General features: G+C 66.1%; 1 protein-coding gene across 1 annotated transcript; it reads right to left on the bottom strand.

Moving 5' to 3' along the window:
• Positions 1–179: 179 nt before the first annotated feature.
• On the bottom strand, positions 180–17,504 carry CASKIN1 (CASK interacting protein 1). The gene is made up of 20 exons (XM_081820277.1): positions 17,231–17,504; positions 11,984–12,035; positions 11,775–11,872; positions 11,416–11,561; positions 11,234–11,329; positions 10,972–11,102; positions 10,415–10,523; positions 10,227–10,335; positions 10,030–10,124; positions 9,730–9,847; positions 8,616–8,717; positions 8,422–8,510; positions 8,260–8,344; positions 8,091–8,182; positions 7,218–7,328; positions 7,035–7,136; positions 5,538–5,676; positions 3,418–5,457; positions 2,401–2,824; positions 180–1,814 (listed from the first exon to the last, which is right to left on the bottom strand). The coding sequence occupies exons 1-20, from the start codon at positions 17,322–17,324 to the stop codon at positions 1,715–1,717; spliced, it is 4,332 nt and encodes a 1,443-aa protein (XP_081676403.1). The 5' UTR covers positions 17,325–17,504; the 3' UTR covers positions 180–1,714.
• Between the last annotated feature and the right edge of the window lie 1,186 nt (positions 17,505–18,690).

Genomic DNA, 18,690 nt, shown 5'->3' with positions numbered 1-18,690 from the left:
GAAGGCTGGTGTGCACGGCACCGGCAGCCAGCAGGAGGGAGGCGGGGCGGGGCCACAAAAGGGCTCCTCCTGTCAGCCCCAGGGTGTGGCCCTCTTGGTGACTCCTCCCTGCCAGGAGCAAGCTAGATTCCCACTCTCCCCAACACACGTCCCCAAGAAGTGAGCCAGGCAGCTCTGTTTTCTGCTGTTTATTTAGACAGCTGACAGCAGCTCCCTGCCCAGAACCCCCCTCCCCACTTGCTGGAGCCCCAGCCTGGGCCGCCCACTAAAGAGAAGCCAGGCGCACCCACCTGGGGAAGTGTCAGGGCATGACAGTTGGAAGGGGCCCCACACGCCCAGATGCCACCTTGGCCAATCCCCTCTGCCCGCCCGCATCACAACCGCTGGTTTTCGGCGTTAAATTTTTTTTTTTTTTTTTTAAGAAATGTCAAAGTTGTGCCCAACACACGTGGATCAGCAAACACAATAGAGGAGGCCAGTCAGTACTTTTTGGAAAGAAGAGAGAGGAGAGAGAGAGGGCAAGAACGACCACACGACACAGCCTGGGACCATGAGCAGAAGCGTCCGCGGGAACTTGGATGGGGGAGGGCCCTGGGGAGGGAGGGTCAGGCACACCCTCACACGTGCCACACGCAGTCTGGCATGCACACCCTGCACCCACCGCTGTCACCTGGCTGGTGTGCCCACATTGCACGCACAGCTCCCCCAAAGCCCAGGCGCACCTCCCACCAGCACCCCGGGAGAGCAGGGAGCCCTCCCCACTAGCTCCACGGTGTGGAGGACACAGCCCAGCAGCAAGCAAGGCACATCCTTCGAGTTCTTCAGACGCAGAGAAGTTAGGAGAAAGAGAGAGAGGGAGGGGAGGCCCTAGCGGAGCATGGACCCTCCCGGACCCCAGCCTCCTGTTTGTGCTACTGGGCCAGAGGTCCTGGACAGAGGGAGGGAAGGATGGACAGACAGACGGCCAGGGCCTCTAACAGCTTTTGTCTTGAGCTAGACTTCAGTGTCCTTACAGTTGGTAAATGGTTTTCTATAGAATCAATAATATTTTTTCTTTCTTTAAATATATATTTGTTAAAGTTATACCTTTTTGTTTCTTTGGGGAAATCTGCCTCAGCTCATTCCCAATAAATTAACACTCTCCATAGCTTATATTCTGGGGGGTACAGTGGGGCAGGGGCGCAACCCCAGCCCCAGCCCCTTGTGCTGCGCTGGAGCGGTGGGCGGAAGTCCCCAATGGGCAGCTCTGTGCTGGGCATAGGCCTGTGCTCTGCCACAGATTGGGGAGGGGGCTAAAGCAGCTGCCCACCTCCCGCCTCCCGCCCGGGCAGGCCCCACCTGGGCTCACGGCAGGGGGCCGGGGCCGACCCTCCTGCACCCGCAGCAGGCAGAGCCTGGCATGGGTGGGCGGGCGGCCCAGCAGTTATTGCACGGGGCGCAGCAGACAGGAACGGGCACCCACCGGGCAGCAGCGTTTACCCAGAGCCCTTGGGTCCCCTGGCCAGGCAGTCCTCCAGGCCGGCTGTCCGGCCTGGGCCCAGGGGCAGGAGTTGTGCTTGTGCAGGGGACGACCGGGCCGTCCCCTGCTCCTGGCCCCCGTCGGCTGGCCGCCCTGCCCGCTCGCGCTGCGCCCAGAGGTGCCCACCCTGAGGTAAAGGTCAGTGTGCGGGCCGGGGCCCCGGCGGCGCGGGCGGGCCCGACGTGCGCGGCCGCGTCACTCCAGCATGGCGTCCAGCTGGTCCGCCAGGTCGTCGAACATGCTGCCGATGTCGTCCAGTATGCTGCCGGCGCTCTTCTCCTCCGCGGACGAGGGGCTGGGGGCGGGTGCGGCGTGAGCGGGCAGCGCGGTGGCGGCACACCCCGCCGCGACCCCTCCGCCCCCAGCCCCACCCCAGCCCCGGCCCGGCTCGACCCCATCCCCGCCGCCCAGGGCCCCGCCCGGCACGACCCGACCCCGCCCCGCTGCCCCGAGTCCCTTCCCGTACGGCTCAACCCCAGCCCTCGCCCCACACTGCTCGACCCCGTCCCTCTGCCCCATTCCACGAGGCCGGGCCCCGCCCCCGCTGTCCCGGGCCCCACCCCGCACGACTCGACTCCGTATCCGCGGCCTACCCGCACCGTCCCGGGCCCCGCCCCGCACGACCCGCCCCCACCCCGCTGTCCTGGGTCCCGCCCCGCATGGCTCGACCCCCGCCCCCGCCTCTCCCCCCCACGTCTCCGACCCCCTCCCGCTGCCCCGCCCAACAGGGCCCCGCCCCGCACGACTCGTCCCCGCCCCCGCCGACCGGGGCCCCGCCCCCGCTGTCCCCGCCGCCCCGCCCTCGACTCCAGCCTGTGGAGCTGCAGCCTCGGAGCGCGCGCGGGCTAGAGCGGCGCGCTCGAAGCCCGCCCCGCACCTACCGTGCGCCCTGTGCGTCCTCCTGCCGGATCTTTTCTTCTACGGCTTGCAGCGCCGCCGCCAGGCACGCGCTAGTCTCCTCCAGCTTCTGCCTGGCGCTGTCTCCCGGCGAGGCGCCGTTGGGCGCGGCAGGGGGCCCGGCTGCGGCTGCGGCTGCGGCTGCGGCTGCGCGCGGCGGCTTGGCGGGCACGTGCAGCGCGGGCGCGCCGGGGGACGGGGGCTTGGCGGGGCTGGCGCTTAGCGAGGGCGGCGTGCTGGCCGGCTTGGTGAGGGCGGCGGGCGGCTGGCGAGCCGGCGAGGGCGCGGGGGACGGGCTGGCACTGCCCGACTGCAGCCCCGCTGCGGCCTTGGCCGGCTTGGGCGCCGTGGGCGGCGGCGGCGGCTTGGGAGACACGGGCGGCGGCGTGCCGTGGGCGCGCTTCACCTCTGCGGGGAGGAGGAGACTCGCACCGGGGGCGGAGACACCGCGGTCCGCACTGTGGGTCCGGCCGCGGCCCCGGCCCCAGACCCCCTCTGCCCCTTCGACCCCAGGCTCCCCGCAGCCGCCAGGGGCGCGCTTCCCTATGCATACCTGCCCGCGTCATCGCTTCCAAACCCCTACCCCCGTCCCCGTTCAGGTGTGGCCTGCTGCAATCATTGGCCCTTGGGTTGATTGAATACCACAGGGCCTTTGCACCTCTGATCCTTCTGCTTGGAAGCCCGCTCCCTCCCTCTTGTGCTGAGGTCACTCTCCAGCCTGGTCAGAGTTCTCCATGACCCAGCATCGTGCACCTGTTCTCCCTCCACAGGTGCTGTTATCCACAGGTTTCTGTGCCTCCTTCACTGAGCAAGGGGACGAACGTCCACCCTCCTCCCAGTTCTGGGCCGGCAGAGTTGTCCAGTGGGTGGGTGGGTGGATGAGAGGGTCTGAGGACACTTTCCCACCCCATTCAGATGGCCTTGCTCAAATCCAAGAAGAGGAAAATCCCTCAGACCATGGAGTGGGAAGGGGCCCTTCCCCAGCTGGCTCCTGCACCTACCTGGGCTGCCAGGACCTGGCAGTGGCACCTTCTTGGAGGCAGGCGTGGGTGAGCCCTGGATCTTGGGCACAGGCTGAGCCAGCACGGGCTTGGGAGAGACTGGCGGCTTGGCTGGCTTCCGGGTATCGGTGTCCGGCGGGGGCAGGGGGGGAAGGTGCAGCAGGTCGGAGGGTGGGGGTTCTGCAGGTGGGGGTGGGGGGGGCAGTTCTGGGGGCCCAGCCTGCTCAGAGGTGGGTCTGCGGCGCACAGTGCCCGTGCCGTTCTGGTACACGGACAGTGGCGGTGGTGGCTCGGGACCTGCTTCCCGCTCCTTGGCCTTGGGCCGGCGCTTGACTGTGTCCGACTCAGTCAGGATGAACTTGACGTTCTCCTGCTGGCTCTGCTTGGCTCGGATGCGCCTTTTGAGCGTGGCACTGGCCTCCACCCTGGCCAGGGGCGGGCCCTCCGCACTTGCCTCACCCTTGGCTGGACCTCGAGACCGCTGCCGGGTGGCACCATCCTCCACAAAGTGGCCATGATCTGCAGGCCCCCCTGACTCCCCAGGCCCCCGGCGGGCAGTGGCCAGAAGCCCCGTGACCGGCCCACTGAGTGTGCGGCGCCGGTTCACCACCTCACCGTCAGGCCCGATGGCTTCCTTGTGCTTCACTGAGGCCAAAACTGTGGCTACCCGGCCTGGCTCCGGGCTGGCAGGGCGAGGCGTGGGGTGGCCCTCTGGGGGCCTGCGGGCCGCTCGGCCCCCGCCCCCGATGGAGGACAGCTCTAGCATGGCTGCGATGCTCTTCACACTGCCGGCGCTGCCTGTGTCCACGCTGCCGGCCAGGTCACTAGCCCGTCGGCGCTGTGCCCGCACCCCCAGCCGGCCCTCCTCGGCCCCAGCCCCCTCCGTCTCAGCATCCGGCACCGACTCGTCGGCCAGGTTGGCGCTGGCCATGGCGGAGCTGGAGCGCTTGGGCGGGGGCGGGGGCGGCCCCTTCTTTCGGGGCCGCACGGCAAAGGACTGGCTGCGGTTGACATTCTTGTCGGTGCCGGCAGGCGCTCGCACCGAGTGGCTCCGGCCCACACGCCGCTGGACGGTGGCATAGGGCCCCGCGGCAGCTGGCACCAACAGCTCGTCCCGCTCTGGCTCACTGTCGGACGCTGCATAGCGATTCAGGCTGTGGGCTCGCTTCTTGGGCCGCCCCGGCTCCACGTCGGCCTCCGGAGGCAGGCACAGCGTGGGCACGGGCGGAGGCGCGGCCGCAGGTGCGGGCCCGGGGGCAGCTGGCCCTGCATCGCTCTCCACGGGCTGGGGTAGCACATAGGCAAAGCCACGGTGCGTGGGTGACTGAGGCAGCGAACGGGGTGACATGGGTCGCTCTGTTGGTGGCAGCAGCTGTGGGGTGGGCTTCACCTTGGCTGTGGCTGGGGTGGGACCATGAGGCCCCCCCAGGGCCTGAGGGGAGCCTGGCTGGGCTTTAGTGGGCGTCTGAGGGGGCGTGAAGTGGCCGGCACCTGGCGGAAGGACCTGCCGCGGTTTGCCCGGCACTGGGGGCACACTGGCCCGCTTGACACCGTGGCCGTGGCGGCTGGACCGGGTCTCCTTGGGTGGGGTGCCGGGGGCTGGCCCCTCATCCAGCAGGTACTCCTGGCTTCGTGACATCGGGCTGCCAGGCCCGGGGGGCCCATCACCCAGCAGCTCCTGAGAGCTGCTCATGTGCCGAGCCTGTCCTCCCAGGCTGGGCTCCTGCCGTATGGAGGCCCTCGGCGTCGGGGGCAGGTGGTTGGAGGGCTTCTCGGCAGTGGGGGCGGCGGTGGCCCCCTCTGCTGGGCCAGTCATGGCAGCCTGCAGCTCGCCACTGAGCTCACTGTCCTGGAAGGTGGTCATCTTAGGAGACAGGCACTCAGCGGGGGCTGGCTCAGGCGGGGTTGGCGACTCAATGGCCATCACTTCGAGTGACTGTGGGGCCTTCCGGCGCAGGGGTCCCCCCTCGTACTTGGCATACTCTGCCTTCTGCAGCTCCGCCAGTTTCCTCACTGCCAGCATCAGCTTCTTCTGGTGTCCTGCGTGGGGCATGGGGCAGGTCAGGCCCGGGAGGGGAGCAGGGACCGGGAGACAGAGGGGGCCGGGGCCAGCGCCTCACCCAGCTTAGTGATGCCGATCTCCTGCAGGTCCTCCCAGGTGATGTCGGTGATGAAGTCGATGTTCTCGTAGCCGTTGTCCACCAGCACCTTGTAGTACTGGGCCAGGCCGATCATGGACAGCCACACCGCCAGGTTCGCCTGGGGAGCAAGAGGACACAGAGGGCAGCCCGAGCTGGCTGGCCACACCCTGCTCGCTGTTCAGAGCTTTTGGGGGTAGGGGCACCGGGCCAGCCTGGCACAGACAGACAGAAGGACAAATGGACAGGCCAGAGGTGTCAGCTTTGGAGACAGCGCAACCTCAGTAGGAGCCCAAGGCCAGCTCACACGCCTGTGCGAACACACGCAAACACACACACACAGGGACGACCCTATCCTCAAGACACCGTTTGGGGGAGGGGAGGAACGCGCCTCCTCACCTGCCGAGGCAGCCACGGGGACAGCACCCAGGGGGACACGGCTGGCAACGTCACAGACACAGACACGCGGTGCCACCGGCCAGATACACACATCCACGCAGCCTGCATCCTGGCCATACACGGGCACCCACACCCTCCACATCGTGCTCACGCCCACTTGCACACCACATTGGGCACAGGTCACGTAGTCACAGCACACACGCATGTAACTACCCATGATGTTCTTCACCCAGAACCACCTGTCCACACTCGCGGCTGGATATCACTCACCCACCAACACACAGCACACGTGGTCACCCCCAGGTGCACAGAGCCACATGCGGCCCACGGGACAGGGATGTGCTCATTGGGAGCACCCCTGAGCCGCTGCCTGAGTGGGCTGAGCCGGGCCAGGCGAGCAGGACCCCACGCGTCACCAACCCACAGCCCTGGGCGCCTTGGGTGACGGTGGGGTCTCTCCTGAAGCTCGGCGCGAGGCTCCCAGGCAGTGTAGATGCAACCGGCCTCGGGCCCACCTTACCTAGGCCCAGACCCTGTCGCACTGCGCCAGTGACTGTGGGTGACGGCACAGCCCGCGGTCTGCGTGGGTGTCCGCTGTCCACACAGCCAGCACGTGCCCTGGAAGTGTGGGTGTGTGCATGCGGTCGGCAACAGTCGCCTTGACTAGATGTGGTGCACGCGTGCGGTCTGTGTACACGAAGCAGACACACATCCTCCCCACGCACGGGCCTGGATGCGTGCCAGCCCTTCCCGTCCACATGGAGTCCCCTATGGCGTCTGGGTGCCTACGCGGTGGGCGGTGCTGCGGGGTGCTGGCTGGTGTGCCTGCCGTGGCCGCCCTAGGGTGCAGGGGTCCTGGTACTGCAGAGGGGCCCCCTCGTGGCTTCAGGCCCTTGCCCTGACAGGCCCCAGCCCCTGCCCCGGGAAGGCCGGCCCCAGTGCCCGGGACGGACAAATGGAGGCCGTCCTCTGTACTCTCCCTGGAGCCCCAGAGAGCGGGTGAGGGCTGTAGCCAGGGAGGCAGTCAGTCTGTCTGTCTGACCACCCCGGGCACAGCCCCTGGGGTGCAGGGAGCCTTACGGGTTTGTGCTCAGGCAGCCAGTCGGGGAGGCTCAAGCCGCTGATCTCTGCGGTGATCTTCTTCCGGTGGCCCGGCTTGGTGACCCCAATGGCCGTGAGGTCCTAGGTGGAGGAGAGGCCCGTGAGCGGGAGGCTGGGGGCCCAGCTCGGTCACGGCTGGCGGCCAGCCTCTGGGCAGCTCACCTCCGGGGTCATGCGGCTGATGGTGGGCAGGTCGTAGCCGGCGCTGATGAAATTGGGGGCGTAGAGCTGCAGCTGGAACGTGGCGAGCCACTGGCTCACGGCCTCGGCACTCTGGAAGACACAAGGCAGCCGCTGCAGGCTCGCCGCCTGCTCTCCCACCAGCCGTGCACCCCGGCCACCAAGCCGGCTCCTCCTCTGCTCAGCCGCTCAGTCCGCCGTCCGCTGGTCCCCCTTAGGCCAGGCCCGGGGCAGCCTGGCCCCGGCATTCCTCCTCACGCTGTGCTCCCGGACGCCACCGAGGCGAGCTCCGTCGGCCGTCCGGCCTCCTGCCGCGGTCTCCACCAGAAGGGTCCAGCTGCCGTCCGATCCACAGGCTTCCCTGCCCATCCCCCCGTTCCTGCACCAGGGACACCCTGCGGCGGCCCCACGTGAGGGGCTTGGGGGGCTCGGCAATGCGGCCGCGCAGAGCAGCCCCTCCACTCCTGCGCAGGTGGGCTCTGTCCAGAGGTGTGCGGGAGGAACAGCCCCCGCTCGCACCTTCCCGGCACACAGGGCCCTTCTCACCCCCCCCACACACCTGGGCTTGCCTCACACCCAGGCCTCCTCCACACACACACACACACAAGCGCACGTGCCCGGCTCGCCGTCACCACCCACACACAGGCGCATCCCCTGCTCACCTCACGCCCACGTCACACTTCCCGGTCGCACCAGCTCACACACACAACCCACACAATAGACAACACCTACACACACAGACTGACAGACGGACAGAAGTACGGGCCTGGCCTATCAAGGGCCCCCCTCCACGCTGTGGCCAGACCCAGCAGGCTGCCCGGGAGCCCCTCCCCGCAGCCAGCCCGGGCCCTGTACCTTGCCCTCCGATGCCGGCTCCAGCTTCCTGGGCAACTGTTCCCCATACACCTGCCCAGCGTGGGCCGCTGGAGGCTGGGCCCGGGCCGCACCTGGGGACGAGAGGGTGTGGTGGGGCAGGGGCTGCTCACTGCGGGGGGGCCACCTCCTGGCCAGGGGCTGCTCTTACCTGTGGGGCCCTCTGGAGGCTTGACAGGGCTGTCCCCGGGGCTGGACTCGGAGACGGACTTCTGGGAGAGCACTGTTGCCAGGAGCTACAACCCAGACAGGCAGGCTGGCCAGCGCTGCTCTGTACCCCAGCCCCCCCGGCCCTGCCCCCCAGACCACCTACCTTGACCCCTTCGGAGCCTGCGTGCAGGGTGTGGCCCCCACTACCTCTTGCACCGGCCACGCCGCTCACGCTGCCGCTGCGATCCCCACCTGCCACCACGAGGGAGCTCCGTCAGCCGGTGATGGCCCGGCCCGAGCCCAGGAGATGCCTCATGGAAGTACTGCGGCCCTGACCTCCAGAGCTTCCCCACTCACCTGCAAAAGGCTTCCTCAGCACCCAGATCTCCTCGGGGGGCACGGAGGGCCCTGATGAGCTGCCCGCCTGCGATGGGCTTGGTTCGGCACCTGCTCGAGAACCTGCAGGCCAAGCACAGCTTCCCTGAATCTTGGACCAGCCAGGCGTGGGGGCCTGACACGGCGAGGGGGAGCCCCTGGCCTAGCCCCAGAGCCTGGGCAGAGCAGAGGCCCCTCAGGTCAGCACTGCAGCCTCGTCTGGCCCCGGCTGTCTCTAGGGAGCTGAGAGAGCCTCAGAAGACCCTTCCCCGCCCTATACATTTCAGAGCAGGAGACCATGGCAAGAGGGCCCAGGCCAGGCCATCCTGCCAGTGGCCCTGTGGCCCTGGGTGGGGTGTGGGGAGCAGGGAGAGACATGAGGTCCCCAAAAGCTTAGATGACCCTGGGTTGGCTGGCCATGCTTTCTCACTGGCCCCCCTCTGTCCCTTCACCTCACCCGTCGATCTCCATGTCCTCTCTAGGAGGTAAGCCATCTCACTGACCCCTGTCTGAAAGCAATCCATGCCCTGTGGCCTCGCCCTGCACCCCCCTTCCACAGTCTGTGCCAGCCGTGTATGCTGGCCTCCTTTAGGACCCCGGCACCTCACGTGTTCTTCTGTCCTGGTGCCTTTGTGTAGGTCATTCCTGCTGTCTGGATGCTCTGCCCAGGGCCAGCCCCTCCCACTTCCTAGTGCCTTCTCCGACCACCCTGTCTAGAAAGCAGGTCTCTCTGCAACCGATGGATCACTAAATGGTACCCCGAAACTAATAACAATAAATAAAAAGCAGGTCTCCGTCCATGTTGTCTACGGCACCAGTTGGCACATTTGCTTGCGTATTTACTTCACTGCCCCCTGCTCCCCTCCCTCCCTCGGGGTGAGCTTGAGGCACGAATGCCGTGCATCTGGGTCACCATCTATTCCTGGCGGCTGGTGCCTACCGCCTATTAAATAAAGGAGGGAACCGGTGTGGGCACGCTGATGAGACAGCTGGCAGGACCCCACTCAGGACCCCACACCCAGCAGTGGCCTCGCCACCCAACACAAATGCACTTGCTTCCTTCTGGTCCCCAAACCCAGGGCCGGGTGGGACTTGCCTGCTCGCTTCACAATGGCCTCGCCCAGGGAGGATGGAAAGTAGCCCACCCGGTCGTTGCCTGTCCGGTTGTCATGGATACAGCCCTTCCACCGGCCATCCGGATGCTGCTCGAGGACCTGGCCAGATGAGATGGGGGAGCATGCTCAGGGAGACATCCCTCCAGGGCCAGGTCAAGTGGGTGGCTGACCTGGGCCTCCCGCCGCGACCCCCAGACTCCCCAGTTGCTGCGCGGGGCGGCTGTGGGGTGAGCGCCCGGGGTCCGCCCATCCTTGCTCCGGCAGACCCCGGCTGGCCTTACCGTGATGATGTCCCCAGCTTTCACGTTGAGGCTGGTCAGGTCGTAATTGTTGCAATAATCCTTGGTTGCCCGGACCTGCAGGGCCGCTGAAGCCTCTGGGGACACAGGAGGCAGACCACCCCCAGTCCTGTGAGCTGACCTGGCCTAGCCGCCCCCCCCCGCCCCTCCTGGGTCCCCCGCCCCAGCCCCAGCCCCACCTCGCAGCAGTTGCTTGATCTCCTTGCTGGCCTGGGATGTGGTGAACTGGTGCACGATGTCCAGGGCCGTCTGGCTGTAGGTGTTCCTCACGTGGGCATTAATCCCACTCTGTATGTGCCAGAGGGTGCGGCCTGTCAGGAGGCCCCACGCTCCCACCGGGCCCCACCCCCTCGGCCCCCTGACTCACATCCAGCAGTAGCCGCACCACTTCCGTCTTCCCACAGAGTGCGGCCTCGTGCAGGGCTGTGCCGGCCTTGGTCTGGCGATTAATGTCAATGCCGGCTTGGAGGAGGAGTCTGGAAGGCGGACGGCGGGCCGGAGTAGGAGCCCTTACAGCAGGAGCCTCCCACCCCATCCCCCTGCTGGGCCCCCATTCCCAGGCGCCCCTCACAACGTGGTGTCTGACAGTGACAGAGCGTTTGCGGAAGAGCTAGGCCCCCCCCCCCCGCAGACGGTAATAGCTGTCGGGGTCATCCTAGCGTAGCCGCTGCCGGGATACCCGCTTCACAGACGGGAGAACTGAGTCTCAGAGATGCTAAGTGTCTCCACAAGGCCACCCAGCAAGAGGCGGGGCCCCCACAGAGCCCAGGCCTAGGGCTGGACAAGTCCACTCCCCAGCCCCCAGCCCCGCAGTGTAGCCTCTCCGGGCGGGGGCGGCCACTGACCACATGCCACGGCTGATGATGCAGCCGGAGCAGGAAGCCCGCAGCCGGGTCCCCCTCCTCTCCCCCGCCACAGCCATACCTGATGATGTCAATGTGGCCATTCTTGGCCGCCAGGTGCAAGGGGCTGGTGCCATTGGGGTCGGTGGTATCCCCCGGCCGGGGCTCCAGCAAGGCCGCACACATGTTGCTACTCAGGAGCAACTGGACCACCTTGAGGGAGGGGTCAGAGAAGGGGGGCCGGAAGTGGGGTGGGAGGTCACAGGTGTGTCTCCCCACTGCCCCCCTCCTGGGGGGGCAGCCGGAGCAGATGGAGTCCCACTCAGCTCTCTGGGGAGACTTACCCCAACGCGGCCGAACTCACAGGCCAGGTCCAGGGGCGTCTTCCCCGAGTTGTCCACCATGCACGGGTTGGACTGGTGCTGCAGCAACATCTCGGACTGTGGGGCCACGGGACGCGGTCAGCCCCCAGGGCGACTGCTGGGCTCGTGCCGCCCCGGCGCCCCGCCCCTGGGGTGCTCCTTACCACATCATAGTGACCATGCTGGGCTGCCAGGTGCAGAGGGATGTGGCCCTCGTCGGATGGGATGTTCACCGCTGAGCCCGCCTTCAGCACCAGCTTCATGGGCTCCTTCCGGCCCTGCCAGGCCGCGTAGTGCAGCGGCCGCATGCCTGGGAGCGGGTGGGGGCGGGGGCGCCGTTGGGAGCTAGCCCTTGACCCCGCACCCAATCCAGGCCTGCAGGATGCTGATCCCAGGAAAACCTGTCTCGACCCAGACCAAGACTCTGGGCTGGGGCCTCCATCATGGGACTGTTTAGGTCTCTAGGGACTCCACCCCGGACCTCAACCCCCGCCCTGGCTCCGAGGTTCCTGGCGGGCCTTGCCTTTGTTGTCCTTGATGTCCACAGCAGCCTGGGCCTCCAGGAGCAGGGTGATCAGTTCCGTGTTGCCATTCAGGGCCGCGTGGTGCAGGGCAGAGAAGCTGGGGCAGGCAACGGGTATGAATGGGCAAGGAGCCAGGCAACCTGGCCTTCCACAGGAGCCCCCCCACCGCACCCCATGCCATCCTGGCGCTCCCCGTCTGAGAACTCACCCATCGGGGTCCTGAAAGTTGACATTGATCTTCTTGGTGGAGCCCAGGAGCTCTAGGGGGGTGGGAGAGAGACAGTGAGGCAGTCCAACCCCAGCAGGCTCGGAGCCAAAGCTGTCTTAAATCTTTCATCAAGAAACATGCCTTCATTCATTCAACTCTGTCCCCTGCACTCAGCTCCAGGTACCAGCTTTTGGACCCCGGTTTTCCACCGAACTAAGGTGTTGCAAGTTCACAGAGCCAAGCGCTCCGGACCCGTCCCCATGCGGGGACGGAAGCCAGAGCTGCGCACCCACACAGGCACACACACATGTGCACATGCACCCCCTCCTCGGGGACGCTGGCAAAGCACCTGCCGATGGCGGGAGGGAGAGAGCCGGCACAATCTGTTTCTCAGAAGGACCCAGATGGGGCCGGGGGTGGCCTAGGAAGGCTGGAACACCCGGAAATTGGGGTATCTCTGGGGGAAGATCTGCATCTTCAGGGTGCAGCCTCCCCCCAGTCCCAGGCCGGGACCTGCCCATGTGGATGAGTCCTGCCTGGAGAGGCAGGAAGGGGAGGCAGGCAAGTGGGCTGGTGCCCCTGAGTGACCACACAAGAAAGGCCACCACATCTCCGCAGGCCCATTTGGGTCCTGGGATCAGCCCACCCGAAGCCGAGGTGCCCAAGCCCTCTGTTTGGGGCCCCAGTTTCCTCCTGGGCCTCCCCGGTCCTGGCCTCCACCAGCTGACTGCTGGAGGAGGGGAGCCCACCAACGCCCTCCTTGTGGGCTCGGGGCCAGCCGGACTCAGGCCAAGCCCCTGCCTGTCTGGGCCATGGTTACATAACCCATTTGTGGGTCAGTCACTCTGTGAGGGAAGGACTGGCAGGACAGAAGCCCCTTTGTCCAGGCCCAGGACAGGGGTGGGGGCGGGGGTCCCTGACAGCAGGAACCCAAGGGAGTCGAGTCACAGAGGGGCTGCTCCAGGACCCGCTTGGCGACCCACAGCATCCAGGGCTGCTCTGGACTCGGCTCTCAGCTGCTGGATGCAGGGTGTGAGGCCCCGATGGCCCACAAAGCTCACGAAGGCAGATGGACCCAAGTCCAAACTCTCACTGGGCTCTTACTAGCCCTATGGCCTTGGCCTTGAGCTCAAAGGGGGCTAAGGGGGCCAGGCTCATAGGCCTTAGGGCGTGTCCACCCTTAAAGCAAGAAGGGTCTGGCACAGAGTCAGTCAATAAGAGGCAGTTACTAATATTAGCTCTGTGGGAATCCCACCCCCACCCTCTGCAGCGAGGGGCTCCTCCTGCATAGAGTGGAGTGGAGGCATTACACGGCCCCACTCTTGCCCCTCTGCTCAACACTTTGCTGGCCCTGACGTCCATCTAAGGTGGCAGCAACACCACCCTTCCCTCCATGGTCCAGGCCAAAACCTCAGAGTCAGCCCCAAGTACCTTATAGCGCCTCCATCAGCAAATCCTATTGGTTCTATGTTCAAGACCATCTCAAAGCACACTCGGAATCCTACCACTTCCCACCACTGCCATGTCCCCACCCTGACCAGGCCAGCATCTCTCAAAGGATCACTGCCATCACTTCCCTACTGGCATCCCCGCTTCCACCCTGCCCCTGGGTCTGTCCTCCATACCACTGAGGTCAGGGGGACCCTGTGAGAACATGAGTCAGATCCCACCGCCACCACTCCTCTCCCGAAGACCCTCCAACAGCGCCTGTGTCACTGGGGCTGAGGGCCAGCACTGGACAATGGTCCACAAGACACAGCCCTCCTGCTTCACTTTCTCATCACCCCTGTTCCAGCCACATAAGTCTCCTTGATGATGCTCCCACACACCGGCTGCCCCTGCCACAGGGCCTTTGCACATGCTGTGTATATGTGAGGGGTGCAGTTCTTCCCCCGGTTATCTCCATGACTCCCTCCTTCACGTTCTTCAGGACTTTATCCATATGTCACCTGCTCAGAGGAGCACCGCTGGGCTCCCCATCTAGAACAGCAACCCCATCCTGTCCTGTGTCTGTTGTATTTCTCTCTCTAGCTCCTATCACTACTATTTATCTTGGTTGTTGTCCATCTCCATCACTAAAGTACAAGCTCCAAAAGGATGAGGGTTTTTTTAATCTGTTTTGCTCACTGCTCTATCCTTGGTAGCTGAAACAGAGCCGGGCATCTATGAGGTGCTGGGTAAGCTGGCGACCCCCCCCCCCACTGCTGTCCTGTAGCGTCCCCTTCCCCAACCAGGGCCACGCTCAGGATGTTCTCCCCCCGGAACACTCTGCCCAGCTCTGATGTTTCCTGCCCCTTCTTGTTAGTTCCAGGGGAGCCAGGTCTCCCCCGCCCCCAGCCTGGCCACACCTGCAGGCACTGACATTTTAGAAGGGCTAGAGATCAAGACCCAGGACCTGGCACAGACACCAGTGGGGAGGGGGAGTCTCCACCCAGAAGACTACTCCCTATAGAAGGAGGGGGTCTTGTGAGGTCATCTCCCACCCCCCCACCCCCCGCTGCAGTTGCCCTCAGAGGAGAAAGTAGCTGGAAGGGGTAGAGGAGAGCCTGAGATCTTGCAGCACCCCCCGATTCACAAGGGGGACCGAGGGCTCCCAGGGAGGTCGCACACTGGAAGCCCACCTGGTGCCAGGGAGGCAGCCCCTCACAGAGACAGGTACTCTGAATAAAGCTGGAGCAGGCATGGCCAGAGGGGCCTGGGCAGGGAGGGGGAAAGGGGGCATCGGTGCAACAAGTGGGGACCAAGATGAAGGCCCCAGAAACTCCTCCCAGGAGCCCCCTTTCTCTTTTCCCCAAGGGCACTCAGTCCTGCAGCTCCCACGTGGGTCATGGGCATAATAGACTTCATCACCACCCTACCCCATGTCGTGGGCTCTCCTAGCTCCTGTCACTCAGTCCTCTAACTGCTTTCCTGGGATCATCCCTGCTCTTGGGTCAGCCCCAAACTCCAGGTGGCAGAGGCCCTGGGGAAGCCAGCCTTAGTCCCTCTCCCACCCTACCCTTGGGGCCTCCCTCCACCCCCTACTCAGAGGCTCCTCCAACCACAGAAACCACTGGTCTGCCAGCCCCACAGAGCCACGTCTGTCCCCTGTAGGGATGTGGTCCTGGCCTCTGGTGGCAGCACAGGGCAGGGCACTCCCTCAGCCTCCCCAGGGCAGGCAGGGAGCTCTGGGCCAGACGCTGCAAGGGAAGTATTAGTGGGCCAAGGTGAGAGGACGCAGGCTTACTGGCCTGTAGTCTTCAGTGAATTTGGGGAAGGGGATGTGGGGCCAGAAGGAAGGGCAGATGTCCCCTGCTCAGCAGAAGGCCCTCCCCACCCTGGCAAGCTCCCTCCAGAGCAGTGTCTACTTCCTCTCAAGGACAGGGGCCGAGGGTCCCGGTGCCTGAGCATGCATGCCAGGGGAGGCTCCCTTCGAGGCAGGATGGCACGGCTGACAGACCCCAGGGCAACACTCAGGGCTTGGGGTGGAGGGAAGGTGCCAGCAGGGGGTGGAGGTCATGGAAACAAGGGTTATGGGAAGACCTCCAGAGTCGGAGGGGGGGGCTGGGGCCTGAGAGAGCACCACTGGATGCCCCCCACCCCATGGCCCAAACTCCAGCTGTACTTTGCTGAATCAAAATACATCTTACTCCAAAGCAGGCCAGCGTTGCCATGACAACCAAGCTAATTCATGGAGGGATTTCTCTGTCTGATTTATTATGCCCGCCCCTGTGAGTCAGAGAGCTCAGATACAGGGGCCTGGGCAGGTGTCTCTCCCAGAAAGCAGACCAGGAAAGCACAAATGCAAAGTTCCAGGTGGACACCCAGGTAGAGGGGCAAGTCCCTGCACCTCCTCTGGATGGCCAAATCTGATGCCCCACTTCCCTAGAAGCCCATCCTGGGCTGCCTTCGGAAACAGTCATAGTTAGCACTTCCTGAGCACTTATGAAGCGCCCGGGCTTCCCGCTGTTCTTCCAACAATGCTATGAGCCAGGAACCGCCTATGTCTCCATCTTACAGATGAGGAGACTGAGGCCTGGAGAGCTGGAGTCCTCAGTGCCCAAGGTCACCTGGCCACTAGGTGGAAACCTTTACCTAGCCTTCCACCTCTCAATCCGTCCTCTGCCTGGAAGCCCTCCCTTTCTGAGCCCTGAGGCCCTGAAGCCCGCCCCAACTGGCAGACCATCCCTGGGCCTTGGGTGTGGAAGGCAGAGCCAGCCTGTATATGTGATCCTGCAAAGCTCTCTAACTGCACGGAGCAGACGCGGCTGCAGCGGGAGGAGGTCCTCCTGCCCCCACCACCAGCCCCAAGGCCCGCTCAGTTCTCAGCAGGCTTCCTGGAGAAAGGGGAGGGGCCTCCCTGGGTTACCTCCAGTCTCTGAGGGTGGGGTGGGGAGTGGGGGACCCAGACCCCACGTGCCATCCTGCGGAGCCCTGCCCGCGCCCGCACAGGTGCCCCGACACACTGACACGGCCATACGTGCGCAGCCGCACACGCAGCTGGTCCACACACCCATCCATCCATCTCCAGTGGCCCCCGGGGAGGCTCTGGGCTGAGCTGGGATGAGCACTGGGATCAGGACTCCAAGCTCCCAACCCTTCCCAGGGGCCCTCACAGCGCAAGCTCAGGATGGCTAGTGGTAGCCCCCTCCCCCCCTCCCCAGCCCCTTTCCCAGCAGGGAAGCCAGAGGGGACCAGGGTCCGTGGCAGGGTCTGCACCTGCCTGGAGCACAGCCTGCCCTGGGCTGGGCGACCTTGGGCTTCTGCTCTCCCATGAGTAAATGGCCCCCAGCCGGCCATGCCTGGGCAGCCACACCCCCAGCATGGTCCTGCCCCCCATTTCCTGCAAAGCGTGTTATTAAACATGGGGTGGGGAGGGGGTCTGACAGGAACCGGCAGCCCTGTGGTCGCCCCTCACTGCCCGGGCCCCCTCCCTCTCTCCACGGTGGGGAAGGGGGGGGCGGCATCTGCCTCGCCCTTTGACGGTCCAGCAGAGCCCTCCAGCTGTCAGCCCGTAGCCTGGGAAGGGAGGGGGACGCCCGCGGCCAGGTGCCGGCTCGGGGGCTTGGGGGACGGCCGGGAGCTCGGTGCCACCCCTCCTCCGGCGCTGGGGGCGGGGGTGCGGACAGAGGGTCTGGGCGCTGCTGGCCCCGCCCCGCCCCCGGGGACCCGACAGCATCCCCCCCCACCCTCGCCGCCGCGCGCCAGGAGGGGTGGGGGGGCCGGCGCCCGCGGTGGCCCCCGCCCGCCCGCGCCCCCCGCACTCACTGGCCTTCCCGGGCCGCGGCCTCTGCAGCAGCCTCTGCGCGGTCCCCACGTCCTCCGCCTTCACCGCCTGCACCAGCTCTTGCTCCTTCCCCATGGCGCGGCCCGGCCGCAGCGACGCGGCTGCGCTCCGTGCGCTCGGCGCGGCTCAGAGGCGGCGGCGGCGGCCCCGCGGCCCCGGCCGCATCCTCTTGCCTCCCCCGCCGCCTCCGCCACCCGCGCCCCGCGCCGTCCTCGGGCTCGGGTTCGGGCTCGGGCTCGGGCTCGGGTTCGGGCTCGGGCTCGGGCTCCCGGAGCCGAGGGGCGGGGAGCGCGTCACGGGCGGGGGGCGGCCCAGGGCGGGGGCGCGGCACCTGGCGCCGCCTCCCGGACGCCTGGGTCCCCCTCCTGCGGCCGCTGACCTCCGTCCGCTCGCGCCCGCCGCGCTCCCGGCTCCTTGGCTCCGCCCCTACATCGGGCCCCGTGCTCCCGAGACGCCCCCTCCCCACGTGCGGGCCGCGCCGGCCCGGCCGGCCTCTGCGGAGAGTCGGCGGCCCGGGGCGACCGCCAGGGGCTGGGGACGGCAGCCGCCGGGGTGGGGACTGGACACTGAGCCCCGGCACGGCGGCGGCGCGAGGCTGAGCCTGAGAGAGGCTTCCAGAGGCTGCGGGACCCAAGGGGGGAGGGACTCGGAGGCAGTGGGCGGGCGGGGACCTGGGCGCCGAGAGACCCGGGCACCCTGGCGGCACGGGAGCGGGCCTGCCAGAGGCTGTCAGACATTTCTGGCCCGTGGTTCCCGTGGGAGGTGTCGAGGGATTGTGAAGAGGAATCTCCCAATAATGAATTCGGTGTCAGGGAACCCGCACCCCCACCCCCAACTGCTGCTTCTTCGCCTGCAGCCTCCAGCTCTCTCCATAAACAATGCAGGGCAACAGCTCCCTGCCCCCCAGCCTCAACCTGAACCCTACCCCCAGTGCCACCCCCCAGCACCCACTGGGGTGCAGCCCCACAAGCCTACCACCCATAGGGGCTCAACCCCCCATCCCCAGCACCCATGGGGTCACAGTCTTGCCCTGATCCCCCACCAAGTCTGTTAACCCTCCAGCCTCCAGTCGCAGACCCTGGGGGTCCTGGGGCAGGACAGTCCTGCTCCACAGACTCTGACCAGTCCCCACTCCCTCATGCTCCCCTGCCCGCGCCACACGCAGGTACGGGCGCGTACACACACACATACACATGCACAGAGGTCTCACCCCTCTGACCTCCTGGGCCTCGGGCCTTCACCCTTGTCGTGGCTGCAGTATTCTACAGACAGATGGGTTGGGGTCTGAGTCCTGGCTCAGGCTCACTTTCCTCATTTGCAGGGAGGGGTAGATCATCACCTCACCAGGGCAAGGCTGTCAAGAGCTTTTGGAGGGGTCTGCACATATGATGGCCTGACACCCCTCTTTCTACAGCCAGACCATCAAGCAGGTCCAGGAGGA

The sequence above is a fragment of the Leptonychotes weddellii genome, chromosome 5 (assembly GCF_054177405.1).
Source record: "Leptonychotes weddellii isolate Sample4059 chromosome 5, ASM5417740v2, whole genome shotgun sequence".
In the NCBI taxonomy this organism is placed as follows: Eukaryota; Metazoa; Chordata; class Mammalia; order Carnivora; family Phocidae; genus Leptonychotes; species Leptonychotes weddellii.
This window is presented reverse-complemented; position numbering and strand designations above follow the sequence as displayed.